This window comes from Brachyhypopomus gauderio, chromosome 4 (genome assembly GCF_052324685.1).
Source record: "Brachyhypopomus gauderio isolate BG-103 chromosome 4, BGAUD_0.2, whole genome shotgun sequence".
NCBI classification, from domain to species: domain Eukaryota; kingdom Metazoa; phylum Chordata; class Actinopteri; order Gymnotiformes; family Hypopomidae; genus Brachyhypopomus; species Brachyhypopomus gauderio.
In genome coordinates this window covers 32,632,131-32,650,108 of record NC_135214.1, presented here as the reverse complement: position 1 = coordinate 32,650,108, position 17,978 = coordinate 32,632,131, and the positions used below count along the sequence as shown (strand labels likewise).

Genomic DNA, 17,978 nt, shown 5'->3' with positions numbered 1-17,978 from the left:
TTAAAAATGCAGACAATGCCACGTAAAGCAAAGGCTATAAATATGTTGCAGTCAAGGTCAGGCCTTTATTCTTTGTGTGTGTGTGTGTGTGTGTGTGTGTGTGTGTGTGTGTGTGTGTGTGTGTGTGTGTGTGTGTGTGTGTGTGTGTGTGTGTGTGTGTGTGTGTGTGTTTAAGAGAGGAAGCAGCATATGACAATACAAAGCTTGAGAAATAGCATATCACAGAGATGTTGAAAAAACATGTATTTTAAATCTTGGATTTTTAACACTAGCACACTTTTCCTTAATACTTGCTTTGAACACATCAACAAGTAATCACGCAAGTCATTTAACTGACAATTTACAAGATTAAATTTCCATTTCAAATTTAATTTCTGACTGCAATTAAGTTATGAATGCCTGCTTAAATAGAAACCACACATGTCATACAATGAAAAATTAGTGATCATAGCTAAGTTAAAATATATACACGATTATCATAAAACATTGTTTTCCAGCATTTCACATAGACTTTGTAACTGGTAGTGTACGTGAAGAAGGAAACCCTAGCTTGATACACCTCGATCTCCCTGCAGGTGGTAAATATTTGAAGTATCGTTGTCCCGTTTAGTAATTCCGTATGTGGTTATCTATAATTAATCTATGGTCACATTTTTGTACATCTCCACAAATACATAAAATCAGGTTACATGGAAAATTATGCCCTTTGATATTTATAGCTCGGTTCATTTAATATGTGTGCACGGCTTATAATTTGATCATAGCTATTATATATGACACCATCCAGTTACTGCCGAACAGTATTTGTAACGTACCACAAAGAACTTTTTAGCGTTGTGCATAAATCATTGTGTCATTCAAGTGCAAAGGGTAGCGCGTAGTTTATGATTAACTGACCTCACAGTAACGCATGCTCGCGATTGGATGAAAATTCTGTCCATAACCGGGACGGGGGCGGTACTCCCCAAGTGACGTTTTTGACCACGGCTACCAAGTTAAAGCTCCGAGCGCCTTCGGACTCAGCCATACAGACAGTGCGCGAAGAAAGAAGCGGAGAGACAATTCTGTACCACCCATAGAGATAGAACCGGGAGTCCGTTATTTCTGAGAGAATAATATCAGAGAGGACAATGGTTTAGACTAAGAGTTTTGCAGGGAATTGGTGAATGTAATTCCATTACATTCGTCTATTTGTGTGCGCAAGGGTTGCTTGGTTTTTCGTCTCGACACCCGTCTCCTCTTTGAGAGATACGTTCCCATGCGATTCTTCAGACTAACCTTTAAGTGTTTCGTAGATTGTTTTTGAAGGTGCTTTTTAATTCGGTGTTTTTTCTTTTGCGACCGTATTGTACATTTATTTACTGTTATTTTGCAAAAATCGTATTTTGATAAACACCCCTGTTGCCAATTGCGACAAGATATCTGACTGTCATCGTCAAAGGTTTGACATTGAAAAACGAAAAAAGAGAGAAGTATATTTTAAAGAATAACACTGCTGACTTGATACAGCCTTTACTGAAAAGGCAAAGGACCAGATCTGTTCATCTTTATTGGGTCAAGATCAAAACCAAAAGACATCTTGGTGTCAATAAAGGGAACTGACTCAAGAGAAAAGACAAAGGGGAAACAGATTTGGGATTATTGGGAATCCCATAAATTGACTGATATTTTTTGCTGATTCCCCCTTTCTCAGTCTTGTTAAGGCGTTAAGAGCGCATTGTTTACAAGTGTGAAACTGGGATGGAGAAAACGTCTCTTAACGCAGAATGTGGCGCATTGAACGTAGTCCTGGTGGAAGAGAAGAAGGGCCATCTAATTCCTAACGGAAGTCATCAAGGCGTAAATGGGAACCATATCGTAGGAGCCGGCACCGCCGGTGGCGTCTCGGCGCCTGGAGCGATGTCCATGGCAGAGAACGTGTACCCTGAAAGAGAGACATGGACAAGACAGATGGACTTCATCATGTCCTGTGTTGGGTTTGCTGTTGGCCTGGGAAATGTCTGGCGTTTCCCTTATCTCTGCTACAAAAATGGTGGTGGTAAGTTAACCTCCAGTATTTATGCACTTACAATTCAATATCAGACCAAATAGGCCAAATAAAGTACTGTGCATTCCACTGATGCGTCTCGTGACTAAATCTCCTCCCATGATAATACGTCACAGTCCGTCAGAGGAAACCTCGAGGAGGAAAACCTGCGCGAGACATTGGACAGTTCATTCATTCATGAAACGGCTAGACATCCACTGTTCTCCTCAAGCATTTGAAATAGCAGTCATTGCTGAGTTGTCATTTACTATGTGTTTAGAGAACAGTCGTAACGTTCATGCATTCTGTGCAGTCAAGAGTGATCCCCACTGCGCAAGCTAACGTATGGGTTCAGTATGGGTACGTGTCTATCAAAGCGTAGCTTAAGCTTTTTTTGCATGGCGCGTCAGGCGACGCACAATATTGCGCCTTTTCAACACAATATCTTGACCAAATTTACCGGACTGGGTTTCATTAAGGGTGCCTGCCCTGATGGTCGATGCGCGTGACAACATTGCGCATTTTCACGGTCATCAATTATGACATCAAACCGAATGAGTACGAACAAAACTACGATTAAGGCGTTGTTGGAAGATGCGTACGTGTAAATCTCCAGTAGAAACTTCGTTTGTCAGAGGTCACTAGGAAGGACGTACAAGTATTTCATCACTTGCTTGTCTTGTATGTTACGTCATAGTCGTGTCTCCCTTTTTATGTGAAAAAGCGTCGGAAAGTAGCACAGCATCAAGGATATGGTGGTCTGTAGTCTATTGCATTCGCTGCATTGACTCAACACGAAGGTGGTTGTTCGGTTCTTATATTTCTTATATTTTTGTAACTGGAGGTACAATGACATCTCTAACACTTTCATGCTCCATAACAAATGGCTTCTTTACATTTGTCCTAAACGAAAGATTTGCGTTGAAATATCCCCCCTTCCATCCAAATCACATCAACTGAACGAGCTCATATTAAAAACTCAACGGATGGATTTACATTTGCATCTCAAACTCACTAATTAAGTGGCATAGTTATATGTTAACATTGCGTCACAAGAAATCTGGTGTTTGAGAGTTTGTTCAAAATAATCGCGGGCCGATTGTCTCTGTTTGATCCACCGTGGATGCCGTGCGATTTTAAAGTTATCAAAGCTACCTGTTCTTTGTGCTAAGAAATTGCACGTATATAGTCCGATAGACCTTTGGTGATTACGGGCCTGAAGATAAAGAAAAATGGTACATGTGACTGCCTGACTAAAGAACCAGTAATTAGGCTACGTGTGGTCATCGCACATGACATATTTTAAACTGCATAATAAGACTATAATTCGATTTTTATGCGCACCTATATGAACTGTGACTGTCAAATGGGAATTTGGGTCAAAGCTCGAAGATAATAAGGAAATTACTACAAATTGTACTAGAGGATAATATTCATAATAGGCCTATTCTATATTTTTCTATCCTCTGTTTTTATTGTTTTGTATTTTATTGTATTTTAAAATGGGCTTTAGTTTAATGGGAACATGTCTGCTCTAGGTTTTCTTCCTTATTATACTTCTTTAAATAGACAAACATGAAAAATTATAGCCATAACGATTTTATAACTGAATATTTTCAGACTAAGCCTGGAGTCTCTGCCAGGTCTTTTGGAGAACTGTATACTTTATTGCCAATACCCTTGGCTCCCTGTAGTGAGATAAATGTCAAAGCGCAGAACATTGTTGCAGCACTCGGGTTTCCATTCCCTGTAGTGTGGAAGGGGTGATCTGCTTTTCTGTCCTTCTGGCTGTTTGGACAGAGAGGATGTGATCTGGGTTGGACCACTCGGGCCGCCCCACAACACTGCCCCCTGCCTGCAGTGGACGAAAAGGGCGTTGGGACCAGCTGGTGGGAACAGGGCACGGAGAGCATCAATTCTCCCAGAACAATAAACGATTCAACAGGGACCTGCCAGCCAGAGAAATGTGAGATGCTTGATAAAGGTGTCTAGTGAGAATTGTCCAATTCCCTCAAAGGTCTCTCCTAAAATACTTGTTTTACCCCCAACAAGGAGTGCTAAGGTTACCAGAGAGACATAGAAGGAGAGAAAGGGTAAGAGAGAGAGAGAGGGAGAGAGAAAGAGAGAGAGAGAGAGAGAGAGAGAGAGCGTGCAAGCGTGTCCTGATTCAAGTTGCCAAAGTCAGTGTAGCTGTTTTCAAAATGAGTGCATTTTTCACAGACTGCTGAAATGTTCCCCCAACTCAAACGAAGTCTCCCAGGTAGCCTCCCAGTATAAATAATAGCACTCTCACACATTCTTCATGTCTGCAAAGGCTAGGCTTATGGGGCACTAGTGTTTATTTTGAGTTTGTGGTGTTTGCCCGTTTTGAAGTTCTCAAACGTGGTTTCATTATTCAGTTATGTATTTTACCATGACTCAAACAACCAATCAGCCAAAGTATTCAAATCTGCTCAATATTCCATTGTGCAGAATGCTAGAAATGTGTAGGAAAATGGTGCTTTTCCAGTTCCTGTCCTTATGTCAGTACCGGGCGTACGGACTCAGAGTTACTCAGGGCTGGTGCAAAGTGGTCCAGCCATGACTGAGTCCATGTCATAGGATGTAGTTCTGTAGTGTCTGCAATGTTCTGGTCCGAGTGCCACTCAAGGACCACGCACCCTACATTCTTGGAGACACTGAACTCCAACTGTAAATGAGTGAAGTCTCATCTTTTTATGTTGTATAGTATGATAGGTTCGTTTTTTGCTTCCTGCCAGGTTGGTTTTAAGAGACATCACAGTTGTTAAAAATATTTAACGTTTTTTCTAGTATTTATATGATATATAATGTCATAATCTAATTTAATATGATCAAAGTGCCAGCCAAGACATGAGTAAAATTGCACCAGAAGCTGAAAATGTAACTTTTTTGTCTACCATCAAATGGCCTGTTTCAACCATGAAAGGTCACATATAATCATTTGCAGTGTTGGGAACGTTACTTAAAAAATTAGTTATAGTTACTCACTACTTGTTCAAAAAAGTAACTGAGTTAGTAACTCAATTACTCTATAATAAAAGTAACTCGTTATCAGGGAAAGTAACTATTTGCATTAGTAAAAAAAAAGTTATATGCCAATGAATAAGGATTTTTTGAAAAAGCAGTTTTCACAGTCAGTTGAAATGAGTAGATCAGAAAGGTTTTTAACTTTTGATGTTTATTGCACATCCACAGACCAGTGCAGGATAAAATCCTTTAAAATTCCAAATCTTTGTGAAAAAAAAATTAATTATATTATCCCGTTACTGACAAAATGACGCCGTTACCTAATGTCGTTATTTTTAACGGCGTTATTCGCAACACTGATCATTTGCAGTGATAACCAACTGTGGAGGCTGACCAGGTTTGCAGTGATATTGTTTGTTTGCTGTTACCTCAGCTCTCCTGGGTTAATTGAATTATTTTGGTCCTGTGAGAGGCTCCATTGCCACCTCCAACCATTAGTAATTCTCTGTAGCCTTTGGATAACTCAGCTAGTTATGAAGGGAACATTAAAGGGTTTAATAATGATTAATTAGCGTTAGGGGGCTATTGTGGTGTAAATATTACTGGGTACAGCAAACCCTGATTTGTGTTGGCTCATGGTAGTCACGGCACCTCACTGTCTTGTATTTCATGACTGACACCTCATTATAAAGCCAACGTGTTCTTGTTGGCTTGCCAGTTTATGTGTCCTTGTTGATGCATGGGTCTAGTAGGTCTGCTTTATCTGTTCTTAAGGTGGAAGAGATACCAGAATCAGTGCTTCTGTGCATGGTTTTAAATTTGTTAGTGGAGTTCCAGCAACTGATAGTGCAGTACTGTTATATCATTAGGCAGAAATAACTTATTTTATGGGGCATTCCAATCCCACTAGGGTGATGGTATTCCCTAGTGCCCTTGTGCGCACTAAATAAGTCACTGAGTGCCCTTCTCACAGCCTTTTCTGTTTGGGAGGTCAGGCACACTGCACTGAGTTGCTTTGAGTGACATGAGGATATGAGATGTTACATTTCCCTGTAATCTGTATCCTAATAATGCCCACGTAGGTAATAAAATGTGCATTAGCTTCAGAACAAGGACTGCAGTGTTTTGCTCTTCACAGGAAAAAGACCTTCGAGTGCCTTGTCTGCCGTAATGTTAGTTTTCATCATGTTCAAAAGTCAAACATTACACCCTCTGCCTCTGCCACACACTGTTTCAGTCATTTGACTGGTTTCCTCACAGATCAAGCGTGCTCTGACACACCGAGGCCCACACCCAAGGCCTTGCTGAATCTTATAGTCTACTTACGAAGATCAGTCATCCCTTCTGAGAGATGCAGTCACTCTCCGTCCTCCCGTTATTGGTCACAGTGGTTCTTTTCTATTCCTTTTTGTCCTTTACTACTAGCCGTAGATCAGCAGCAGGTCGTAAACGGTGAGGAAGAAGAAGGCTCTACTCTTCGTCCTGCACACTAGCGCGGCAGCCCCATAGCCGGTAGATTTATGACCTCTGCAGTAGGCTCACTGACTGTTCTCCTAGCGGCTACCGTGGGGTCAATGCCCAGTTCCAGAGCTAGCTGCAGGGTATCTGACGTGAGGATATCGCTCAGATCTCTTCATATCCATGTCATTCACACATAAAAAATGACAGCCAGTTCATACACTGTGTATTATTGTGTTCAAAAATGTACAGTTCAAAAATTGCCATCCTGTTGTTGCTTCTTACTCGCAGCAGTTTGCTGTCTGTCTTACACAACAGACATATGTGGGTGTGACACTGGAACACTGGTGTGCCTCATCTACAGTGTAAACAGTAAATCTTAAGGTTTTTAGATCTTTGCAAAAACATATGAATGACACAAAATCCTGTCAGTCATTACATAATTTATAGTATTTAGAAAAAAACCTTTCTTGCAAATGACTACAAATGTATGAATATTTCCCTGCGAACGATGACTTTTAAAGTTCTTTTGGATAGAGCATCGCTGGCTTAGGCCTGGTTGTGCTTTGCAGTCAGAAGTGAGACTGGCCTTTGCTCCAGCTGACAACAATCCTTCACTCTGTGTGGACAGGCGATTAAGAATAGCGTCTGGTAATCTTCTAATCCCTTTGCTGACCGGGTCCAAACCCAGACGGGTTCAGTTAGGTGGAAAAACTGAGCCACCATGTCATTTACAGTCATTGTGTTCAGCTTCCATCCCAGGGCCCCGCTGGCCTGCACAGGCTCCAGATGTCACTGCTCCAGCACACCCGTGAAAAACGGAAAACGTGAAACCGTGCATGGCAGCAGAGCCTCAGGACTGGAGCTACAGGGCTACAGGAAATGAACCTAGCTCCCGTTCTGAACGGCAGTAGTGTGGCCCTGCTTGTAGGTTCTCCTCCTCAAATGCACATGATTTAATTCGCCACTAGGTTTGGTAGGTTTGGAGCAGGGACGTCACCAGACTGGGCTGGACTCTGGCACACCAGGACCAGAACCTCTTAAGTGAGTCAAGCTTGGTGCTACATGGCTGGATGCAGGCACACCTTTCATGTTCTTGGCCATGGTTGGCATGGGATCTGTGCCATTGATCTTTGTCCCATTGGCTTTATTGATATTTGAATAGGCTACGTGCACAACCAAAGCTTACCTAGATAAGCACATTAACGTGTCATATTTTACCCTCTGTATTTCACAGTGAGTTTATTCTCGCACTGGAATGTTTATTTAAAGGGCTTATTACTGTATTTTCAAATGCTCGGACTGATAAGCTGTTGAAGTCTATGCGCTAAAAGAAATCACCATGTTCGAAGTTCTCGGTGCAAACATCAAATTCGCTCATCTGAATACAACGGAGCAAAGCAACTAGCCAAAAGAGCAATCATATTTGCATTTGCAAAAAGGGCACGTGCGAGAGGGCACGTGTGAACTGCAATGCGTGCTAAATTTGCTAAATTTAGTTCATGCTAAAAAATAATTCAACGGGTCTCGGTATACGAGCCATTTTCTTTGGCTGGACTGACCCGGACCAGCTGTGAGGACCAGCTGTCACGATTCTGCCGCGCGCAGCCAAGGCCAATTGATTTTTTTGTTTTGCCCCGGCATACATTATAATGTATTCCGCAGGGATTGATTGTACTGAACGTGTTGATTGAGTTCCCCCCTCTTCGCCTGCTTGGTGGGGGAGGCGCTGCCGTAGGTAGTCTATTTATAGCCGTCTATCGTCACCGACGCGCTCGGTGAGGTTGGATTGCATTTTCACACCTGTTCCACAACCTGCACTCGGTTCTTGTAATTACCAGACAAAAACGATGATCCTGTAACCTGCGTCGTTAATTAGCAAAAGAGATTCGGGCGGTTGCTTGTCCAGAATAGTGGGGGTTTTGGTACCTTCGCCACACCACATTTCGTCTGTTTTCACGATAATGTGGTTTGTGTTGTGTGTCACGTGAGCCGCCCACCGTGGGAAAAGACAGCATGGCGTCGCAGGTGTCGCCGTGTAACATTCATACACACCCATTGAGCTCATGTCAAAGAGGACCAGATCTCCAATTCGCTCCAACTGTTTCAAACAACATGTCACAAAGTGCTGGCTAATTTCTCAAATTTACTATGCAAATAATGTTTCTAGGTGTTTTTTATGTTGGTGAATCCATCTTGTCCGCTGTGTCACTTTCAATAGATTATGGCTTCTGTAGACACTGTTAGCAGGCAGATAAAGACTGAGGCAAACAGTCCTGGAAAGAGAGTGAGACGGGCGAATGGCAGGCTCACGTCTCCTAATCACATTGCTTGACGTTATTAAACGCAGTCAGATGTTCCACTTTAGGTTCCTCTCATCTTCCAAGCAGTCACGATGCCAAACTGTGTGTGTGTGTGTCTTAACACACACCGTTGCATTTTGTCCTGAGGTGTGAGTCTCTTTGCACTGGCTGGCCGTCACCTTCTCATATATCATCCCCTATCAGGCATTTCTGAGGCACGCTCTATTTGCAAATCAGCTCCTCTCTCTCTCCCTCCCTCCTCCTCCTCGTCCTCCTCCTACTCTCCGCTTGCCCGAGCCCACGACCGCGTGTGTCATAGAGCTGCCGTTGCTCCGATCGACACCCCTCACGTCATGTTCGGGGTTTCCGGTGGCTGCCGCAGTCGCTTCCCACAACTGGAACACTGTCATTAGTGTGGCTGCCCCCTCATCCTGGGCCGTTATCAAAAGGGCTTTGTCCCTACCAAAACTCCTAGAAGCTCAACAATGGTATTCCTTTTGAAAAGAAGCCCAGAAAAAAGCCTCCAGAGATGCCTGCTCGCTCAGAAGGACATTATCCCCCCCCCCCCCCCCCCCCCCCCCCGATAAATACGTTATTGTTATACTTTACAGATTCCTCCTCCCAAATTTCCCCTTTTGGGTTTTGACTGCGGTGACCGCATTGGTGACTGAGAGCCCTCCCGTACTCAGGAGCGCTGGTAATTTTCCGCTCAGCCCATTCAGGCTGCAGCATCAGCCATCTTGAAACAAAACCCCGAGCAGCTCGTGCGCATACGTTTCTGTACGCTACTGCAGAGTCCTGGGCTGCTTCCACCAGCCTGTGTTACGCAAGCACGCCACATGGTGCGAGCGGCTCTGCAGTGTATTCTACGCTCGTTCTCTCTCTCTCTCTCTCTCTCTCTCTCTCTCTCTCTCTCTCTCTCTCTCTCTCTCTCTCTCTATCTCTCTGGCCCGTGGGTGGCGGGTGACGTCATCAGGACTTTCATTCAGTGTTATTGTTCACTGGATAATCTGCATTAGGGCAGCTGCCACTGCATCCGACTGGTTCATGCCTGAAGCCCAACCCCCTCCTCCTCCTCCTCCTCCTGTGGCCCCGCCCACACACCCTCCCACGCCGCTTGAGCTAGGTCACTGCCAGATCCGTTAGCTAGAGGGTTACTGGGGTAGAGGTCTTTGGCTGGTTACTCCATCCTCTGAATGATGCGTGATACAGGAAGGAAGCGGCTTCACCTCTTAACCCGGCCGTACGAGCTGTGATGAAGAGCTAAACGCGGCCGCAACTGCAGGAACGACCTTGTTACAAAATCACATCCATGTCCATATTGTAATGTGATCAGGGAAAAATGATTGGCACTTGCATTGTAGGTTCCCCTAAAATACTGCTGCTAAATCACTTAACAGTTTATTGTAGCAACAATGCAGTACTCAGTGGTACATTTACTCTGTAATCAAAACTGATATGCAAATCAAATAAGTTAAATCAAATAAGTTGGGGAAACTGTATAATGGTCTGATGTTGTATAATGTTTTTTTGTTTGCAAATTGGATTTTGCATTGAGCAGTGGAGTTGTTACATCTGCTTTGTCTCTTTCCCTCTCTCTCTCTCCCCCTCTCTCTCTCATGCTCCCTCTCTCTCGTTCTCTCTCTCTTTCTCTCTCTCTCCCCTTTCTCTCATGCTCCCTCTCTCTCTCTCTCTCTCTCTCTCTGTCACACAGGTGTATTTCTCATTCCCTACGTTCTGTTCATCTTTCTTGGGGGTATTCCTATATTCTTCCTAGAGATCTCGCTAGGCCAGTTCATGAAGGCGGGCAGCATCAATGTGTGGAACATTGCACCTCTCTTTAAAGGTCTGACGTTTTTCTCCACGTCCTTACCACCTGCTGTTTACCGTGTCAAAAACACGAGACATCCATCTGTTTGTTTACATCTGGCTCATGTGTGTCAGGGCTTGGATATGCCTCCATGGTCATCGTGTTCTTCTGTAACACGTACTACATCATGGTCCTGGCCTGGGGCTTCTATTACCTCATCAAGTCCTTCAGCAGCACGTTGCCGTGGTCGACGTGCGACAACGAGTGGAACACGGCGAGCTGCATCGAGATCTTCCGCTGGGAGGACTGTCAGAACGGCAGCATGGGCACCTCCAACTTCGGGAACATGACATGTGAAGAACTGGCAGAAGGACGCTCCCCTATCATCGAGTTTTGGGAGTAGGTTCACCTCTGTCCTCTGTCTCGCAGGTCTCACACCATGTCCCCAGTGGCAGTAGGTCCAGGCTCACAAAAATGTCCCGTGCGAAATGTAATTTTTAAAAAAGCACACGGGTCCGTCTCTTTGCACCAGTGCGTGAGAGGGACGGAGTGCTCCGGCTCCGTGTTCTGTCATTGGTCTGTAGTTTCGTTGTGCGGAGGCCTGCTTGGGACTGTCTGTGTTTTAAAGGTCATCTCTGGAATTTGTATATAGAATAAACACATCAAGATATTGTAAAACATTCTGCCAACATCCTACCCTGTAAAACCAAGTGTTCTGGTTTGTAAAACCCTGTGTGTTGACCGAAATTGCTCATGCTGTTTATTTTGAAAAATTACACAGCTAATTTAAGTAAGAGCAACTAGAATTAATTAAAGCAGCTGTGTGCATAACGGATTTGAGCAAACTTAACAAGGCAACTCATTTTTGGCTTTGATTTGGTTACATACAGTATATATTTCTTTCCTTATTTTCTATGTTTATTTAAGACCTTTCAGTGGTGGTCTCGTGCGTGGTGTCATGCAGTGTTGTTCCCACGTGCAGGAACAAGGTCCTGAACATCTCCGAGGGCCTGGAGGATATGGGCAAACTCAACTGGGAGCTCATACTGTGTCTGCTGGCTGTCTGGGTGATGGTCTACTTCTGCGTGTGGAAGGGAGTGAAGTCAACGGGGAAGGTATGCGCCTTCTCTCTCTTCCTCTCTCTTTCTCCGCCTCTCTCTCTCTCCCTCCTCTCTCTCTCTCCCTCAGTCTCTCTCTCTCTGCCTCGCTCTCTCTCTCTCTCTCCCTTGCTCTCTCTCTCCCTCTCTCTCTCTCTCTCTCTCTCTCTCTCTCTCTCCCTCTCTCTCCCTCCCCCTCCCTCTCTCTCTGCCTCGCTCTCTCTCTCTCTCTCTCCCTTGCTCTCTCCCTCTCTCTCTCTCTCCCTCTCTCTCCCTCCCCCTCCCTCTCTCTCTCCCTCGCTCTCTCTCTCCGTCTCTCCACACACTCATGGCTTCAGGCTAGTAGAGGCCCCCTGATCCCTACTGCAGACCTATATGCTTTCCACGCTGTTATAAAACAGACACGTGCTCTGATTAAAAGCAGCCGTCCCTGCTCTCCATCTCTGCGTGCGTCTCCTCTGCTCTCATTTTTTTCTTGCTCCTCTTTCTTCTTATGCCTTTTATCTTAATCCTTTCTTTCTCTCATTTCTTTTTCTGTCCATCCTCACTCTCCATCTGTTATGCTGAAAGCATTGATCTGTGTCTCTGATCATTATAATTGCAAATATGACGTGAAGACCCACAGTGTGTAAATCACTTTTTAATGCAAATATCCAATGGAAATGTTCAACTGAAAAACTGCTGAATCTCACCAAGACCTTATATAGATCAAGACCTCACAGCTTCAATGTTTCATGCACCTTACACATTAATAACCTTTTTTGCTTTTTACATACTGCACATAAAGATAAAATCACACAACTTTAATAGCTTTAGTTTACTACATCCTTGTAGTGTAATCAAATGAAAGACTAGTGTGACTTTGTCCTTTGACTCTCCGTTGCATAACTCCACCCACTGCTTTATCTCCACGGTAGCACAGAAGCCTGGCAGAGACGTAGCTATGGCAACGTCACTTGCTAAGGGGGAGTGGCTTCACATATAACAGAGTGCTCTGTCAGGAATCTGCTGTGCTATTGGTCACTGGTGAGAGAATTTCTGCAGTGGGACGTGACAAGGCTCTCGTGCAGATGGCCAAATGCCAGCTAGTCTCCTCTTGGGGGAGGCGGGACATATGAAACCTGACCAACAGAATGACTCAAGTTTATTTTGGGGCCTGTGCAGCTACCCTCTCCTCCCACATGGATTTTACAACCACATGCTTGTGTTACACTCGCCATCTTGAGTTGTTCCTTAAAAAGAAATGTGCACATGAAATGGTTAAAATTAGAGACGTAGTGTATATTACCATAGACGTGGTTATTACCGCCATAAAGAAACATGACAATTTGAAAATTAATGTTAACTCACATCTTCCTGTGTGTGCATGTGTGTGTGCGGTTGTGAGTGTGCGTGTGGGTGTTTATGTGTGTGTGTGTGTGTGTGTGTGTGTGTGTGTGTGTGTGTGTGTGTGTGTATGTATGTGCATGCATGTACGTGTGGATATGTATGTGTGCAATATTCCATACATTGTCAATAAAAGGAAATACTTCAATGGGCTTAGATTCCCTCCCTTCAAACTGGTGTCCCACTGAGCTAATTGGCTATTTCAGAAAGAGATTAATTTATATGAGGGGCAGAAACAGTTGGCCAGATTAGCCTTGATTAGAACAGACAGGAGTGTGAGCTGCTACTGTTTGCTAAAGATCTGAGCCGTGTTTTTTTAGAGCTTTATTTTACAGTCATGGCAGCGCGGGCGTGCTCTGCTAACACTGTATAGCTTCTGTGTTTAAGTAAAACTGTTCATGTGACCTGGGCGTCCCCGGCGAACGAGGTATAACTGTAACACTGCAATAGTGCAGTAACCATTCTTGGGAGCATGTCAGACAGACCCCGGGCAAGCCCGGCCGTGAAGCCTTGAGTCGGGACACAACTGCCTAAAGGTCAAGGCTAAAGGTCAAGGTCATAGCTACAACTCGACATCAGATACATATACATGCGTTTGTACAGAGAGATATTCAACATTGTGGTAAAGTACACAAGGTAGATAGATAGATAGATAGATAGATAGATAGATAGATAGATAGATAGATAGATAGATAGATAGATAGATAGATAGATAGATAGATAGATAGATAGATAGATAGATATGACAGGGAGAGGGGTGGTAGTTGGACACAGAAAACAACAGAACATTTCATACTGAAGTCTTTCACAAGCAGTGCAAGGAAAGTTCGAGTCACGATTTCTGCGCCTGAGGTCCACGGTCAGGGTCAGTATTCATCAAAGTCCAGCATGGCTCTATGGCGCCGTGATGTAGCCCTGCTGAAAGAGAGCGAGGGAGTGCTGGCTAGACATTACAGGAGAGGGGAGGTGGGGGGGCGTGAGCCGAACGAGGCGCGGCAGCTGAAGTGGGCGTCCTGAATAGAGTCCCTGTACTCGGGCTGCGTCGCCCCCGCCGGAGTTCAGCTCTTTCCTCCTCCTGCCTGAGAAGGTCTGAGTCCAGCCCAGCCTGGAGTGAAGGACGTGCAGGGGGAGCAGGTGGAGTCAGGCAGAGGTTTGCTGCCAACAGAGCCTGTGCCAGAGAGCATCATTTAAAAAATAAACAATACAAGACGACAGACAGAGAGGCAGAGAACGAAGTGTCGTTGAGAATGTTCTCCACCAAAACGCCGTGCCACGCATCGCTTGAGTGCAAGGTTCAAGTTATTTCAAATTTGGCCCTGATTAGATAAGGCGGCCCCTCCGTGCACTGATCTGATGATCTGATGAGGAAAGTATGTGGCTGTCTCTGCATACGTGTGGGGCGGGTGGTGTGTGTGGGGCGGGTGGTGCGCCATGTGATCGCCCTTGTCCTTGCAGACTCCAGAGCGATAACACGGCTTCTCAGCTAAAGCACCACCTTATCAAGTACACTGAAATTGCTGATAATGCTTTCTATCGCTAAATGGCTACATGTAGCCAAGGCCCTCGTGCAGTCCTGGACTGTTGCCTAACGAATAGCCAGCCGAGTGTCCTAAGAAGGCCGTTTGCAGCTTTGCAGCGCCAAAACAATAGGACTCGCTGAAACCATACCAAGGTCGTGGGTTGTCTGGGTGATGAAGAGGTGCTGGCTGGGCAAGCCTCTTCCTCACGGCTGTGCTGTGTGTGTTGCAGATCGTGTATTTCACGGCAACTTTCCCCTACGTGGTCCTGATCATTCTGCTGGTGAGAGGAGTCACACTACCTGGGGCCTACGATGGAATCATGTACTATCTTAAGCCTGACTGGTCAAAGCTAGGAGAGCCACAGGTGAGTCCACTACAGTTAATGAATCTCTCTCTCTCCCTCTCTCCCTCCCTCTCCCACTGTCCCTCTTTCTCTCTCTCCCATCCCTCCCACCTCTCTCCCTCACCCTCTCTCCCTTTCTCTCTCCCTCTCTCTCTCTCCCTCCCTCTCCCACTCTCCCTCTTTCTCTCTCTCCCATCCCTCCCACCTCTCTCCCTCACCCTCTCTCCCTTTCTCTCTCCCTCTCTCTCTCTCCCTCCCTCTCCCACTCTCCCTCTTTCTCTCTAGCCCACCCCTCCCACCTCTTTCCCTTTCTCTCTCCCTCTCCCACTCTCCCTCTTTCTCTCTCCCACCCCTCCTATCTCTCTCTCCCTCACCCTCTCCCTCTCCCTTTTTCCAGCCTTCTTCACCCCAGTTGCTTGTCTGTTTATCCTCTGATAGTTCTCTTTATGCTCATCATCTTTTTAAATGAACATTTCTCAAGCAAACAGTCTACTCCATGTAACACTTTCCACATCAGCGCATGGTGAGCGTAATTCTCCAGCAGGGGTGCCCACATTTTGGTCTGAGATCTATTTTTTCCAGATGACAGGTTACCACGGTCATAAAATAGCAAATTTTTAAGAAGCTTTCAAACTTTATTGACCTGCTGCTCTTCGCTGAAGTGGGATGGGAAATCAAGCAAAACACCTGTAAAACAAAATACTTCCTCAAGGTCTCACAGAATGAACAAGGGAAAACCAGCATTAAATTAATTGGATACCAGTAAAAAACTGCTAAATAGGTAGCAATGCAGGCTCACATATCTGTCTGTGGTTTAGCTTATATAAGAAAAGCAGGTAAGTGGCCACAATTAATGTCAATCACATTGACGCGCCCACTCCTAGAATCTGTAGGAAAGCCTGATGTGATTATTGAAGTGTGATGTGCCATCATGGATGTCCATGTTGGGTCTTCCTTCCTTTTAAGTAACAAAACAGTATTTATTTGATAATTTTATTTCTATTTTTAAATTTGCATTAATTAACATGGAAGGAGAACATTGACTGATTCTCATCTCTCATTCAGGTGTGGATCGATGCCGGTACTCAGATATTTTTTTCTTACGCCATTGGGCTCGGAGCCCTGACTGCCCTTGGCAGTTATAACCGATTCAACAATGACTGCTACAAGTAAGTCACTTTCACTGTTTTGGCCTCTTTTGGCTTTTGTTGAGTCTGTGGGGGCGGGGCTAACCATCCACCGCTCCGGTTGTGTGTCCTTCATTACTGTCCATTATCACAGTTTGGGTTTAATGAACTCTCACATCATGGCCTAAACACGGCCATCGTGGGTAAGACGTCTCATTAGAATGAACGGTAAAACCACTTCCTTTTACATTTCTAGAGACATGGCATATCATGGGTGTTGTGTGATGTTTAATGAGCTGCGTGTTGGCCCAGCCCAGATCACCTGCCACTGGACACGTGGGGTCAATAGTTCAACTCTTGTTTTGTTTCGTCAGGGACGCCTTTGTCTTGGCGCTGATAAACAGTGGCACCAGCTTCTTTGCTGGCTTTGTGGTTTTCTCCATTCTGGGCTTCATGGCGTCCGAGCAGGGCGTGGACATCTCCAAAGTGGCTGAGTCAGGTAAGAGCCATAAAGCTCTTGCTGAGTGTTTTAAAAGCATGCTGTCTGAGTGGATGTATGGCGTGGTCCAAAGCTGTCCACCCCACAGTCTCCCAGCTCCAGAACCACTCCAGAACCACGCCCGACGCAGCCAACACAGCACACGGGCGTCTGCTGCTTAGCTGCATCAGGTGTATTCCAGAAGGGGCCTGGATTTTGGGAGCTGGGCCTAGCGAGGGAAGACTGGATCCAGGGAGCCATTCCAGCCCCTCTTGCCCCTCCAGCCTCTCGTGTGCTAGCCTCTTCCCCTTGATGGATGTCAATCTGTTAAATAATTCAGCCCCTCTGGCTATTTGCAGTACATACAGAGGAATGTTGATTTGAGGCCAAGGCTGGTTAATTATTTAGGGAGTGCATTTTTAATATGTGCTCTCTGTATGATGGGGCATGTGATATATGAAATGACAATGATGTTTTAAAAATTTGATTTTACTCATAAGCTACAGGTACTGATTTTATTGGTGATGTTTTGCATGTATTACATTGTTTACTGTGAATATTTTACAGCCTTGTAAAAGAAAAATTCAGAAATGTCAGAAAATACTGTCAATGTGACTACTGAGGGGGATTGATTATGTGTGTGTGTGTGTGTGTGTGTGTGTGTGTGTGTGTGTGTGTGTGTGTGTGTGTGTGTGTGTGTGTGTGTGTGTGTGTGTGTGTGAGGATATAATCATTTAAATCTGTGTATGCTGATGTAATTTAGAGTTTGTTTTTTTATCATGTTTGGTTTGTGTGTATGCTTAAGTATTTAGGCCTGAAAGAATGTTATTGTGTGTGTATGTGTAAGTCATGAGAGAATGCTATTGTGTGTATGTGTGTGGGGTGTGTGTTTGTATGTGTGCATGTGTGTACATGTGAACACGAGTGTCTTCTTATATGGGTGTTCCTGTTGGTGTGTCCGTGTGTTTGACTGAGGGAAAGTGCTCGTGTCAGAGCCGTCATCACTGTGCATTCATCCGAAACTACACCCGTGTGATGAAGGCCACGCTATACCTAACAGCAGATGGCTTTAAAAACAGAGGCTTTAAGTACATCCATCTGACTTCATCACAGTGCCCATGAACTACAGCGTAATACTTTCATAATCGTCTAGATTCAAACTGTGAAAGTAAGATGAAGAAAGAATGAAAAGGAGAAGATCATGTGTTATGTCACAATTTTACATCTGTCACGTTCATGATGGTGTAGAACTCCAGGAGCTATGAAGCTTCAGGGGTTAACCATTGGTTAGCCAGGGGTTAAGCTGGGTTAGCCAGGGGTTAAGTTGAATTAGCCAGGTTAGGCAGGGGTAGCCAGAGGTTAAGTAAGTAAAGTAAGTAAGTAAAATACATTTATATAGCACTTTTCACAGGCACAAGCCACAAAGTGCTTTACAACGGAAA

General features: G+C 44.7%; 1 protein-coding gene across 2 annotated transcripts in view; it reads left to right on the top strand.

Annotated features, from left to right (window-relative positions):
* Positions 1 to 1,009: 1,009 nt before the first annotated feature.
* The window catches only part of slc6a8 (solute carrier family 6 member 8), a 30,274-nt gene continuing 13,305 nt past the window's right edge, over positions 1,010 to 17,978 (top strand). The window contains exons 1-7 of one of the 2 annotated variants that reach the window (XM_077004068.1): positions 1,010 to 2,038; positions 10,490 to 10,621; positions 10,720 to 10,984; positions 11,568 to 11,700; positions 14,818 to 14,952; positions 15,997 to 16,100; positions 16,433 to 16,557. In XM_077004068.1, the coding sequence (XP_076860183.1) occupies positions 1,741 to 2,038; positions 10,490 to 10,621; positions 10,720 to 10,984; positions 11,568 to 11,700; positions 14,818 to 14,952; positions 15,997 to 16,100; positions 16,433 to 16,557 (1,192 nt within the window). In that variant the 5' untranslated portion in view covers positions 1,010 to 1,740. Of the gene's footprint in view, positions 2,039 to 3,870; positions 3,993 to 10,489; positions 10,622 to 10,719; positions 10,985 to 11,567; positions 11,701 to 14,817; positions 14,953 to 15,996; positions 16,101 to 16,432; positions 16,558 to 17,978 lie in introns of those variants that run through there. The other variant, XM_077004069.1, reaches the window with a different exon arrangement.